This window comes from Chrysemys picta, chromosome 10 (assembly GCF_011386835.1).
Source record: "Chrysemys picta bellii isolate R12L10 chromosome 10, ASM1138683v2, whole genome shotgun sequence".
Classification (NCBI taxonomy): domain Eukaryota; kingdom Metazoa; phylum Chordata; order Testudines; family Emydidae; genus Chrysemys; species Chrysemys picta.
In genome coordinates this window covers 68,606,094-68,620,587 of record NC_088800.1, presented here as the reverse complement: position 1 = coordinate 68,620,587, position 14,494 = coordinate 68,606,094, and the positions used below count along the sequence as shown (strand labels likewise).

The window sequence follows — 14,494 nt, the reverse complement described above, 5'->3', positions numbered from 1 at the left end:
CTCATGTAATTCAGCTGGCTGGCTGGCTGCTTCCACCAGTGTCAGTGTTTCCTTCCCTTTTCCCGGGGATGCATATATAGTTCAAAAAGAAACACAGTTTGGCATCAATCGGAATAGGTCCTGCCACCTGGCTAGTCCTTGGGCCTCTGCCTAAGAGGGCTTCTGCTGTGGCTAGCTGGTATGGGAAGCCCCCTTTCAGCACCTTTTTCTGACCCAGAGTCTCCTGCAAAAGCTTCCCTAATCCCATCCTTAATTAAGATGCTTGTTGGCCTTTTATCTCATCAGGCAGGAGCCAGTGGCTAGTCACAGGTAGGGACTATAATCCTAAGGAATTTGGGCTGTGTTTACATTGCAGCTGGGAGTGAGCCTTCCAGCCCAGATAAACTGATTTATGCTAGTTGGGCTCATGCTGGTGCACTAAAAAATAGCTGTGTGGACTTTGCAGCACTGGTGGAGCTTGTTTGGCTAGCTCAAGTCTCTGCTGGTGCTTTAACGTCCACACAGCTATTTTTAGCATGCTAGTGCAAGTCTGTGTGCTTAGGCTGGGAAGTTCATTCACAGTTGCAGGGTACATGTATCCTTAAAGGGCCTTTACACTCTGTGACAAGCCCTTCCACAAACATCCATGGTAGGCTAATTCATGCAACAAGCTCAGGCTTTTTAGAGACTGTTTGCCTGTTCTGGTAGGAGGAAGAGTATAATTACAACTGTTGGAGGATGAGACCACTCTGGTAATACTACTAGTCTTGGTTGGACCAGACGAAGATGTAACAAGTTCTCAGTCTTTGTCAACAAGAGGGAAAATCTCCTACATAAATCAGCATTGAAAATCAGGTTAAGAGTATATCATGTTAAAAAATGCAAGGAAATAGAGTTAAGGTTGTTAGTTTGTTTTGAAAATTAGGGTAGCATAGAGGCACAACAGGCTAAGTTGAATGATACTATAATCTTTCAGATTTGTGTTGTAAGGCTTTTGAGCCATAGTGTGAACTTAAGAACAGAGTGACAGCCTTAAATTGAAACTTCCTTTCTCTTTACGGTTGTTAAAATTAATATAAAAGTTTAGCCTCTTGTTTTCGACTTCCCCTATAATTAATAGCTTAAGCATGTTTGAGAGTTAAACTGAGAGGCCCTTAATCTAAATATATGAATAAGATTACATTGCATACTCTGTGTGTGTATATATATATATATATATATATATATAATTTTAGTGAAGTTGAAGTGAAACACTACAGTCAGGTTTTCAGTCACTTATCAAAACTTTTAGTATTTTGGGCCTTCAGAGGAGGAAAGTTTCCTTTTGCTAGGGATGATGTTCATATATCCAGTGCTGTGTCTCTGATTCCTCTATTCCTTCTTCCTGTTGCTCTGAACCCCTCACTGTTGTATCATTAGTTTTTGGTGAGGGTGAGAGCCTGTCAGGGCCTGCTCTAACTTTTTTGCTGCCCCAAGCAGCAAAAAAAAGTGCCGCCCTGCCGTAACACCCCCCCCCCCCCGAGTGCTGCGCCGCCGAAACACCCCCCCGGCCGAGCACCGCACCGTGCTGCCCCCCCCCCCCCGCCACTCCCAGATTGGCCGTCCCTTACCAGGTGCCACCCCAAGCACGAGCTTGGTTGGCTGGTGCCTGGAGCCAGCCCTGGAGCCTGTGTATCTGAAACTAAGCTGAATTTGTCACTCTAGCGTCTATCCCAGATTTTGCAGAAATTTTATGATGCACATCCCTTATCGGGATTTTTCAACATGATATTGTATAAATTCTACATATAGAAATTTTTCTGTAAATTATATGATCTTGCAAAGGCTTATATTTTTACTTTACATACACAGGTTCATAGAAGTTGTAAGTGAGAGGTTCCTGGGGCTACAGAATGACTGTGAATAATAGCTACAGTTGGGACTGAAGGGTACCACAGAGATGAATTTGCAGATCCAAGCTATATGTAGTGGGCCTAATTTGAACACCAAGAACTTTCCTGAAGTTTTTTCAATCTGGATTTCAAACTAGCCTCCTCCCTCTGCTGCCTCTTCTTGCTCCACTCCTTCCTCCCCACCCCAAAAGACACAACCTGCAAATTTAAGTGTTTGGAATGAGTTTTGGTTTCCTTGTTGAAGAGAGGTTTGAATCTAGAGGTTTGCTCTGGATCTACACCTCTACCCCGATATAACGCTGTCCTTGGGAGCCAAAAAATCTTACCGCGTTATAGGTGAAACCGCGTTATATCGAACTTGCTTTGATCTGCCAGAGTGCGCAGCCGCCCCCCCCCCCCCCTCCGGAGCACTGCTTTACTGCGTTATTTCCGAATTCGCGTTGTATCAGGGTAGAGGTGTATCTGTAATAAAATCCATGTTGCTATCCAGTATAATTTTTTACTTCAATACACAAATATTTATTAATTTAGTATATTTTGAGTTGAAGATGCAGTATTTGATATTTGTTACCGGTATGTAACTTTAAATCTGAGCTTATTCTGAGTGCTAAAAGCAATAATTATGCTGTTAGAGTAGTTAGTAAGAGTGGCATTTGGGATTACCCTTTTTTTTTTTTTTTTCCCTCCCCCATAATAGATGGTTGACCCTACCTTAGCAGAAATGGGAAAGAATCTTAATGAGGCTATGAAGATGCTGGAAGACAATCAAAGGTATCTACAAAGAATAATGGCTGCAAGAACAGCAGATTCATGTTACACATGTAGATATTGATGCCAATGTCTTCAAGCAAGTGGAATGGGGTTTTTTTTCTACTAATTCTAAGACCGATCATTATCAGATATTTGTACTTAATTTCTGCCATATTCAAATCAAGAATGTTTCTTGACTGAGGGTGTTTGTTATTAATGAATATTTGTGGGGCCAATCCAATACATATTTTGTAGCATTCAGTCTAAATCCAACCAGGACACATTTTCTAAAGGCTTTGACTTGCTCTTAGCATGTGAATCATGGTTCCACAAGTAACTTTTACTTCCATCTCACATGATCTGCTGATAAAGGTTTTCACCAGCCTTATAAAGCGTAGTTTTTAAGCTTTTATTCTTCTTAATCAAAGGAAAGTCAAATCAACAACTCTTTTTAAGGTCATCCTTAATTAAATCTTATATTAGTCTTGTTGATCTATTCAAATTGTATTCAGTGATTTTTTTCACTTGTGAACATGCCAATGTATTTTTGAGCATTGAACTGCACTAGGAATTTGTTACTATGCAACAAAAAGTTAAAATGTAAGTAACTCTTTTTCTTGTATTTTTAAATTAGAAAAATTGAGGAAGAAAATGAAAAGAAATATGTAAGGAACGATATTCCTGGACCACTCCAAGGGAGGTAGGTGACAATGTGTTCTTCATATTCAGTGTACAAACTCTTAAATAAAACATGTTTGCAATAATTTTGCAAGGAACTTATAATATATACTATCATGAAAATTTAGGTGTCCAGCCACAAAATCTGGTCTCCTGACTATGCCCACGATTGATATATTTTATTTATAGATCAAAAAAATTACTTGCCCTTTGCGAGTAGGATTTTGTGTCACTGGTAGCTAATGACGCATTAGTTGTTTGCAACGTTGTAGTTGTGTTGATCCCAGGATATTAGAGATAAGGTAGGTGAGGTAATGTCTTTCATTGAACCACTTTCTGTTGGTGAAAGAGACAAACTTTCAAGCTACATAGAGCTCTTCTTGAGTTCTAATAAAGCCTTAGAGAAGATAATTTAATGGAGATTTATGTCTTTATTATATAGCATAATTTTTATGTAGATTTACTTTTAAATCTGAAATATTGCATTCAATGAGTTTGAGACACACATTCAGACAGGAAATTAGTACTTGAGAATGATATTCCATACTATGTGAGGCACAAAGCACCATGTTTAGGAATATGATTGGCCTTCAGAGAAAACTATACATCATTCAGCTTAACAACCTGAAAGTTTATATGCTATGATTTGTGCATTAAATTATTGCATCTGAAAAATAAGATTTGCATTGTCATAATCTTTCTTCTGCAAGATCATTCATGAGCCCAAACTAAGACTGCAGTTCAGTTTCCATTCTAATTTAACATGGGTTTAACAGCAGAAGAGTATTGTGAACACACAACTTGTTTTCATTTAAAAAAAAACTTTAATGGAAGTTAATGAAACTGGTATGAATCGATGAAGTTGAACGGACTTGTAAGAAGTTGGGAATGCTTTTTATTAGTGTAACTGTTACCTCTTTTATACTTTCATTATTTTTCATTTTATTAATATAGGTTTTAATTTGATACTATTTCAAGTTGGGTTGGTGTGTGGTGGCTTTTATTTTTGCACTTCTAGCAGTTGTAAGGCAGCATAATTCCAGAAATGGTTTCAAGAAACACTTTCTGTTCACTAGAACAGATGTTTGTAAGTAATCAGTGTATTTTAGAGATAATCATATTACTGAGAGATGTGCTCAACTTTGTGAGCTCATGATTGGATCCTCTGAGTTTGGACATCTATTGGCAAGGTCTTCACCTACAATCCAGCCCTCCAGGCTGAACGATTGCTTAGTCAAGCTTGTCAGTCCAAATCCTCAGATTTCAAGGGAGCCTCTATGTGGGCCAGTTCCTTAGGCCTGTTGAAATGCCCCATGCATAAGTCAAGAGGATCTGGACTCATTGATACAGCAGCCTTCCCACTACAGTCCTGCTGTGTCAGGGAGGTCAGTAGTAGTCTCCTCCACTGACAACTTTTCCCCACCATCCCAACATTCTACAGAGCAAAACCCTTGTGTCTTGTTGCAAAACTGTTGTAAGTGGCCTTTAGAATATGTATCCTGAGACACTAGAGTTGCTCATCTACTTACCATTTTTCCTTTCCTAGTGGGCAAGATATGGTGAGCATTCTCCAATTAGTACAGAACCTCATGCATGGAGAGGAGGAAGATGAGTCATCACAGTCTTACCGGTAATGCTAAATTGCATTGTTCTATTTGGAAGATTATAACTTGATAACTATATTTGCTGTGATAATTTTTGAAGCCACAAATTGTACACTTACAAATTTTTTATTAATTTTAAATTTGCAACAGTGTAAGGTGTTTTAACTAAACCTTTGTTACATTATACACTGAACCAGGAGAAAAAGTAAAATGTGGAACATACCTAATAGGAATTTTTTTAATAGTCCTAATAGCAAATTGAAATTGGGTTGAAATTATGTAACTATCGATGACTTCGTGGTAATGTTTTTCCTCAAAATAGCCATACTCTTTACTGCAGTGAATTATTAAAAGCAGTTGTGTATACCAGGGAATTATTCCTGGCTGACAACTCAATTTGTTTAAATTGTCCTCAACTTTCTGAGCATTGCTTATGCTGCCTGCATTCTGTGGAAACCCTAATTTTTTGACTGACCTTCAGAATTTTTAGTTGCATCAGATATAGTATAGTTGTAAATTACAAGTTGCATAGTATTTCTGCATATGGATTTTTTTTTTTTTTTTTAGAGTGGGGTAGTCTGAGCCTGGGAATGGGAGTCACTAAATTCTAATCCTTACTCTGGTACTGACTTATTTGTAGCCTTGGGCAATACATTTAACCTCTATCCTTCCATTTCTCCATAAAATGGTGATACTACTAGACTCCCTACCTGCACAGGGGTGTGGAAGATCAATATTTGCAAAACTGTTTGAAGATTTAAAATGTTATATAAATAATAGTTATGAGAAAAGATCTAGTCTAAACTTCCAAGTTTCATAGCATCTGCTTTCTTTTTTTGTATATACCAGGCCTAGGCATATGTTTAATGCATACTAAAATCATATTGTAAAAGAGTAGTTGCAGTTTTAATATGTTAGTAGGTTGAGATAAGCCCTAAAAAGGAGTATAGAGTTTATCTCAAGCAGCTAAAAGGTGTCTAAACTACAACTGCCGTGTCTACACTGATTTTAACATGTTAATTAATGTGTTAAAATTCACCTTCTCTCCTAGTGTAGACATGGCTCTTTTATACTTCATTCTGATATATAGTTGAAGAAAATATTGCATCTTAACCAGTTCTATGACATTCTGGGCATATCCAGTAAAAAGAGAAAACATAAACCCATTATAAATATGCATGACATGCATCAAGCTGACAGTTATTCTCATACGATGTTTCTGGTTTGCAGACTTCAGAATGTTGGAGAACAAGGTCACATGGCTTTACTGGGACATAGTCTGGCAGCTTATATTTCAGTGTTGAACAGGGAAAGGCTGAGAAATCTTACAACTAGAATCCTTTCGGACACCACCCTGTGGCTTTGCAGACTCTTCAGGTAAGTCATGAATTGCTTATTTATTATGTACAGTTGCGTAGTAAAAATGTTTTTTTTTAAAAAAAGTCTGAAGTATGATTTGTTATCTTGATAGCCATATGCCTTAAATTAATGATACAGTGAAAGATCTTAAATACAGCACACTTGTTTACAGGATGCTGTTCTTGAAAGCCAAGAACTTGTCAATAATATACCAGTCATAAAAGTGGTTTTTTATAAGGAATTTACAATGGAGTTAGGGGCCAAAGTACAATAGTGGGTAGACAGATGGTTGAATATCCATTTATATAAGCATATAAAAGCCTTTAAGCGCTTTTAAAAGAGGTCTTCCAGCGAACCTCTCATTGGTTCTGCCTTAGACTTTGTTTAGTCTTTATGTATAGAACAGCTGAAGAATTTTCAGTGTATTTCCTGAAGGTCTTCCTGAACTTGTAATTTAGATCCAGCACTGGAGGGGAAAGAAAAGTACAAGAAATACGTCAGGTGAAAAGAAACCTAGTCAAACAACTAGATTATTTCCTTGTATGGCTTAATTTCATGTAAGATTCTTACTCAAAGTGCCTTCGTCTTGAGATATGCTTTAATATATGTGAAAACAATGCATTTCTGGTGCCAGAGCTGGTTGACTTGCAAATTAAAATGAAATCTGGCTGCTGCTAATATGGGAAATAGTTCCCATTTGGTAAAGAAATAACTTTTGGGTGGGACAAAGCTTCACTGATATCTCATTTAATGGTAATCTAGAGGTATTCCCTATCCGCGCAGTTCTTGAGACCCGGGTTGAATGACTAACCCTGGACTAACATGGTTTGGACATGTTGTAAAATACAGGATGTTAATTTGCAGACAGCAGGAAGGGTAATAGGGATACCACATGGTGTTCAGTGGGACCCTGGACGGAATATTATGTTGACTGGCTCCAAAGAGAATGGCTTATGCCAGTCCCCTGCCATGAAAGCACTGGCTATTGTAGTATATGCCTATTATATGCTGTATGCAGTGGATGGTCAGTGACAAACTGATAACTGGTCTCCATCCTGATGGGATTATAGTCTAGAGCGCTGATAAAGACAAATGGTACAACAAAGCGGATTTACACAGAGGTGTGATTAGCCATGAGTGTCTGCAAACTGAGTTTTAAAGTATTCAGTACTATTAAAGCCAAGGCAGCAAGGGGAGGGGAAATTAATGATACTAAGGGCTTTTATATGAACGCACACCAAGAATCTGAAGGGAGCTTTAACTTAAGACAAATTTAGTCAGGAACTGTTTCACTTTAATATCACGACGTTTCTTTAGGTTTTGGGGGCTCCTGATGGGAATCTTAGTCTTATGTGAAAAGGATATATTGTGCATTAGATGTCTCAATATCAAATCATTTGAGCCTTCCTGTAGGAGGAAGGAATGAGGCATGGGCTTTTCATTAAATTAACCAATGAAGCGATAAAGGAAATAACTAAAACTGACCCAGCCATAGAGCTATTAAAGGTACAAATTATCCCCATCTATAGATGATAAATGAAGGCTTGTTTTAGCTGCGTACAGTGACAGATGGACCTTCTGTAGAGCCAATATAATCAGCATTCTCTAGTTGGTAGAACATAAGATGAATGAATATCTGTATTTAGCTATTTAGTAAACTCTTGTAAAAACTTTAAGTTTTTGAAACCTTACATGGATATGAGGCTAAGTTTCATGGCTCAAAGATGAGCTGCAGATGGGTTAAGCAAAAATCCATCTATTTGACAGTTTATGTCCGAATACCCAGTCTTAGAGGAGCAGTTGGTCCCATTCTGACACCTAATATGCACGTTAGCAGTGATTTCACATCAAGCGTGAATACCTGCTGGACCTTGGAACAGGTGTGTAGGGTAAGATGAGTGGTATATTTGGTTTTACAACTGCATTTATATGATATATCCCAAAGAGTCTATGAATAATTTTTAAAATGTTTCTAAAAATACGTTTAGCTTACCTTATAGTTCAGCTCCAAAAAGGTTTCATGGCTACCATAAAGCATGATGGAATGTCAGTCATTTGGGTAATTTATGGTGAGGCTGGATGCTGCAGGATTTAAAAAATTTAAGCTAAGGGATGGACTGAGCGACTCTTAGGTTATTCAGGACTATTGATGTACATGTTGGACATAAATGATGTAGCAAAACTCCAACTTCCTTGTCACTTAATAAATCCTGACCTGTACTACTCTTCCTCTTGTTGGCCCTTCATTTTAGTTAGGTGGCTATATTTCTTTATACTGGAGCTGTCAGACCTTTATTAGATACCTAATTCCACTATTGTCTCTTCTTGGCTTTTAAACATTAGTGTGCATATCACCACTGAAGCCAAAATCCTTCGTTCAGAGAGATAAAAACAAATTAACTGCTTTGTACAGATTTGTAGTCCAGTAGTCCAACTTCCTAGGCAGTAGACGTGGCAGTGTACTAAATAAATTGTACTAAATGGCAGTCTGTTTGTTTGTATTTCAAGGAGTGTTAAAATAGGATATGAGTAACGTTGGCTATTATGGATTTGTTTGGTAGTGGCTTCGTACTAAAGTTTGCAAGATCCTGTCCACGTTTAACTCTATTTAAAAAAAAAATCTATTTCACTCTTGATTTACAATATTGTGCTTTGAAACTGCATCATATTGCATCCTCCTCACTGACTCTTATGATTCTTACAGATGTGAGCCATACCCACTTGCTGAGGTTATTTTTATAATGGAGTTTTTTAAAAGTGAAAAATCTTTCCTGTTCCTCAGATGTTTCCATCTACATTTTATGATCTGGTGGTTTCACTCAGTGCATATAAGTCTGAGAAAATATTTTTGCAAACTTTGAGGATTTTAAAGAGTGGTTTTCTTGCCCAAGTCCCCTCATCTACCTTGTTGTAACTGTAAATAGAAATAGAATGTAAAGTAAGCTTTCATAGTTACTAATCTCGGTCTGTGCCAATATAGTTTACCGTGCTCTCCCTTACCTTAATAAAATTTTTTTTCTTTTTTCCTTTACCCTCTCTTTAGCTCTCCAAAGGTCACTTCCACTATTCGTGTCAGAACCATGATCCTCCGAATCTTTTTTCATAATCTTTGTCTCCTGGAGTCACAAACTCCTGTGATATAATAACGTATATCTGGACTGGATGGGGGAGATCAAATTAAAACCTTATAAAACTAGAATTAACGATTTGCCCTTCATCTGATTTCTATCTTGGATTCGTTTTATTTGTAATGTTCTGGGGTTGGATAGAGCTTCTAATTTAATGAGGAGCCAAAACATACTAACATATAACAGCACTTAGATACTTTTGTTTCAGATGCTATTTAAACCAATAAATGTAATATAGCAGAGACAAAGCAGAAGATTGGAAGCAAGGAATTCCTGAGGTCTAATTTTGACTCTGGTCTTGAGCAGCGTACTTAGCCTTTCTGTGCCTCAGTTTCATATGCCCAATGATTATACTGATGTACCTCTTCATAGAGTATCTGAGGGCAGGTCTACACTACGGCAGGGATCTACGCTCTGAGATCGATGCACCGGCAGTTGATTTAGCGGGTCTAGTAAAGACCCACCAAATCGACGGCAGATCACTCTCCAGTCAACCCCTGTACTCTACTCCTGACAAGAAGAGTAAGATAAGTCGACAGGAGATTTTCTCCCGTCGACCCCCCCCCCCCCCCCCCCAATGTAGACCCCGCGGTAACTTGACCTAAGGTACGTCGACTTACTGCGGTAGTGTAGACATAGCCTGAGATAGAAAGCACTTGTATAACTGCACAGTATTTACACACACTAACTAAACTAGGACTGTTTCTGTTGGTTTGTCTTACAGGTATGAAAACGGGTCAGCTTATTACCATGAAGATGATCGTGAAGGTCTCTTAAAAGTCTGTAGGCTTGTTATTCACTCTTGCTACGAAGACTACACAGTAGAAGGATTCAATGTGTTATATAATAAGCAGCCTGTTATATACATTAGTTCTGCAGCCAGAACAGGCTTGGGCCAAACTCTCTGCAATCAGGTAAGTAGTTTTAGTGTAAAGTTTTGAGTCTTTGCTGCATATAGAACCTTGCAGGCATCATCATGCCTAGTGGCAGCCTAGCTAGATTTTGAGAATGGATCTAGAGGTTCACAGTTAGAGATTGTTATGTTGCAGAAGCAGCACACTTTTTGTGTGGGTTGTTGCAGGTGAGTAATGGGTGGGTGGAGGATTGCCTTTCCATCCCTGTTGTAACTAGAAGGTCCTTCATTTATCTCCATTTTAGAGCCTCCACTGCTGACCTCTCAATGGGGCTTTACTCGGTTTGCCAGTGATACTCTGTCAACCAGAGAGGATCTTTTTGAGCGAAGTGAGGTTCTCTGACTCTCAGGTGGCTGAGCATGCTGTGTCTGCAACAGTGCTATTTGTGCATTCACATGGCCCTCGTCATCCTGGTATCTGAGCTTCTTCCGAGTTGTTAAATAACAGAAATACCCTTCTCCCTCTCTTCCTTCCCAGCTTGTGGAACAAATAGCGTTTCTAGAATATTTTTTTTTCTTTAAGTTTGTGTGTGTGTACGCGCACACTGAACTTAAGTTTTCTTGTAGTGTCCTAATGGTCCTATATATATATATATATATTAGTTTATTTTAGTTTTTTTTTTTTTTTTTTTTAGTTTTTTAAGCACAACTTCCTTGACGCTTCTAAATTTTATCTTTTAATCAAAGTTAGTAATAACTGATGTATGAATAAACAATGAAAATCACAAATAAGATTGTCCTGAAGCCAGCCAAGGAAGGATACAACCATGCCCTGAAGCCAACCAAAAAATCTGCAAAAACAATAATAAAACATAATGTTATAAGTTTGTAAGACTGTTTTATTAATTATAAGATTCCAAAGCAATTCCAGAACATAAAAAACATAAACCTATTGAGAATAAACTAAAATAGCCCAGAATGGAGCCATAGGATTCTAGTTTACAATATTCATCTGGACAGCAAGATAATGTTTTCTGATTGCACACAGTTTGTATATTCCAGCAGTGATGATGTGAGAGTTGTAGAGAAGAATTTTCTGAACTTTTTGTATGAAACAATTGCATCTGATGTTTTATTAAGGGTGATTGTTCCTGGTTTCATGTAGACATTTCAGTATAATAATCATTTTCTTTTGCATGACGAGCTTCTTGTTTGAAATGGTATTATCATTAAAGCATTACTGAAAGATGTCTCAATTTACTGTTGAACTTTACTTTTTCTTAGGAATATTTTTCTGCATCCAAGTTCTTTGAAAAAATTAATCTCACTGAATTTTTACTTGGAATAGCGAGCTTGTAGATAGGTCCTGAATAAGAGAAATTGTGGTTTTTAAATTTAATCTTTTGAAAAAAGGCCAACATTATATACAACAGCATGTTGTAAAAATATATGCACTATATCACATAAATTGTATGAAAATTTCTTGTCTTAACTCTCTACTATGCAATAATAATTTTGCATAAGTGAAAATATATATAATATACACCTTCAGTAGGCCTACTCATGTGCTTAAATGTTTGTTGGATTAAGGCCAAAGTGCTCTGGACTGAGCAGGATTGAGTCTATTGTGAGCAGCCTCATTTCCTTGGTGAAAATTAGTGTTTTATCTGTGCCCACTTGTAGTGCAGTCCTGCAGACAAGATACAAACTCTGAAAAATGTCCAGGTTTGACTTATTGTCTACTTCCCCTTACTCATGTTAAAAGCTAACTGTTATTTTACAACTTTTTTGTTACTTTTCAGTGGTCTCACTCTCTTCCTTTTCTCCACTCTTAGTCTGATCAGAAATTCTAGCAGAAAACTCATTTTTAAAATGCAAGGAAAATCACTTGGTAGCAGAGCCTCTGTCACTATGTGTTTGCTTCTTTCAATGGCTTTTTTTTTTTTATTCCTCCTTGTAGTTCTGTGAGCAGTTTAAATGAGTAACATAAATCATGTGTGAGTTGTTCAAATTCCATCTTTCTCGTTGCAGCTTGGGTTGCCCCTTTCATGCATGTGCCGCGTGCCTTGTAACACCATGTTTGGATCCCAACATCAGATGGTAAGTTTGGGGCATTGTCTTTTTAAACTGACCTTTTCTTTTTGCTTTGCAGAACACTTATTAAGGAATGATTTGAGAATGTTGCTAGGAAAGAGTGGTGAATGTTTGACTTTTCCATCCTCTGAGCTTTCTCGGTGTAGATGTAACAGAACATTGGCTATTAATTGGCCTTATTCTCTTAAAAGTAATCAAATCAGAAATACGTGTAGCACTTGTATCCTGAACTCTGTACTTATTATCTGCAGTGTGTATTTTGGTGCAATCAGTAAGGGCTTTCTAGTTTGAGACTCTGGAAATATGTAGACCCTCGAAGATATTTTTAAAGGAGAAGTTTAGGCTTGAATACTAAACTTTTTTGTTGCTGTGTATGACATTGTGATGAATTATTAAACTTTTCCTTGTGTTTTAATAGATTCACACAGATCAAAGTCCATGGAAGTTTGTGTTACAAAAGTCTGATTTTTAGAGTGGAAAGATGAACCCTAAGTATACCATGACCCAATATAATGCCCATTGAAGGCAATAGAAAGACATTCTGAGCTTGTAGCATTGGAAAGTACTGTTGAGTCCATGCTTCTTAAGAAGAAGAGTATAAATTAAATAGGTTTCTTCAGTAGAATTATGTCCAGTGTAAATTCAATTAATTTAAAAGCACCTATTTTATCTGTGTATTTATGGTGTATTTGACCTTTTTTGTCTTTGGGGCTATGTGGAAATGGGGAAATTGAAAACTCAGACAAGAAGGTATTAAGAATTTAATCAGTGGATCAGCTTTTAAAATGTCAGGATACTATTCTGTGCTACTTTTAGAAACCCCAATTTTCCAGTTCAACAGGAACATATTCTGTACTGTGTGTCTAATGCAGTGTTTATATTTTTTCTTATTGGTGACAGGATGTTGCTTTATTGGACAGACTAATTAAAGACGATATTAACTCTGGAAAGCTGCCACTATTACTAGTGGCCAATGCTGGTAAGTATCCTGATCAGATAGTAGTAAAACAGTATCCTAGAAAAATTAGTATTTATTTTTTAGAACTTGGAATTGTAGATAATATTGATGACTTGTGCTAGAGTAGATCATCTGTTCCTTGATACAGAATATCATAGTGACTGCATAATATTTAGCTGTCCAAGAAGTTATTTAAAGGAGTGATTTAGGACCAGATTGTACAACGTTATTAACACTCATGAGAACTTACTCATAAAAGTAGTTCTATTTATGTCAGCAGGCGTGCTTGCATGACTTAGGGCTCCACAGTTTGTTCCTTAGTGAGCAAAGTTTAGCTTTTGAAAAATGGGATTCTAAAGCTGACCAAGAACCTTTCCATGGTGTTGTACATGCCATTAACTTCAAAAATTAACTTTCTCTGAATGAATAATTGAGCAAATGTTTCAATTCCTCTTTAGTGAGGAAAGGTTTATTTTTATTTTTATTTTTTTTGGTAAGTGGAGGTGGGAAGGAAGTGCTGTGCTTGCTTTTTCCCTTTAGAAATAATAAGGGTTTTCTTTATTTTTGCAGAGGTCATTCTTTGATGAATTAGGTGTATTGAACTTTTTTTTAATAGAAATGGCTGAGTTTTTGAATGCTTGTGACATCTAGTCTCCCAAGTACTTTTAATTAAATAGATAAGAAAACACAGAGCTTTAAATACTATGAATATGAATCACATTCTCAGTCAATCAAGTTGAACTTCCAATGTCATAACTGCACTAGCTCTCTCTCCACTTCTTCATGAGTCCATCAAGAAGATAAGACTTGAATTTCTAATGAAAAGAAAAAAGACACCGCACAATCAAAGATTATATGTTTGCTGACTTACACATTTGATATTTAAAGTGACTTTTTTTCCCCTTTCAATTCAGGTACACCAGGAGCAGGTCATACAGACAAGCTTGGGCGACTGAAAGAACTTTGTGAGCAGTATAACATGTGGCTACATGTAGAAGGGTACAGAACCTCAGACTTCTTTCTGTGTAATCATATTCACTAATGAAACTTCTGATAATGGTGCAACTTGTAATTCCATAGCTAACATGCTCTAATGTCCACAGCTGTTTTGCCATTATTAAATGTTTTATATGCCAACATAAATTTGCCACTCTACAAAATTTAGAGCCCTGCAGATGTCACTGTTTTGTTGCAAAAGG

General features: G+C 37.2%; 2 protein-coding genes across 3 annotated transcripts in view; both read left to right on the top strand.

Annotated features, from left to right (window-relative positions):
• The window catches only part of LOC135973815 (uncharacterized), a 1,510,190-nt gene that overhangs the window by 829,295 nt on the left and 666,401 nt on the right, over positions 1-14,494 (top strand). The gene's annotated exons all lie outside the window — the stretch shown is intronic.
• PDXDC1 (pyridoxal dependent decarboxylase domain containing 1) overlaps positions 1-14,494 on the top strand; it is a 49,120-nt gene that overhangs the window by 10,039 nt on the left and 24,587 nt on the right. The window contains exons 2-10 of one of the 2 annotated variants that reach the window (XM_042861644.2): positions 688-834; positions 2,569-2,642; positions 3,256-3,321; positions 4,846-4,929; positions 6,134-6,280; positions 10,115-10,304; positions 12,275-12,343; positions 13,238-13,316; positions 14,210-14,294. In XM_042861644.2, the coding sequence (XP_042717578.2) occupies positions 2,569-2,642; positions 3,256-3,321; positions 4,846-4,929; positions 6,134-6,280; positions 10,115-10,304; positions 12,275-12,343; positions 13,238-13,316; positions 14,210-14,294 (794 nt within the window). In that variant the 5' untranslated portion in view covers positions 688-834. The remainder of the gene's footprint in view (positions 1-687; positions 835-2,568; positions 2,643-3,255; positions 3,322-4,845; positions 4,930-6,133; positions 6,281-10,114; positions 10,305-12,274; positions 12,344-13,237; positions 13,317-14,209; positions 14,295-14,494) is intronic. The other variant, XM_005307576.5, reaches the window with a different exon arrangement.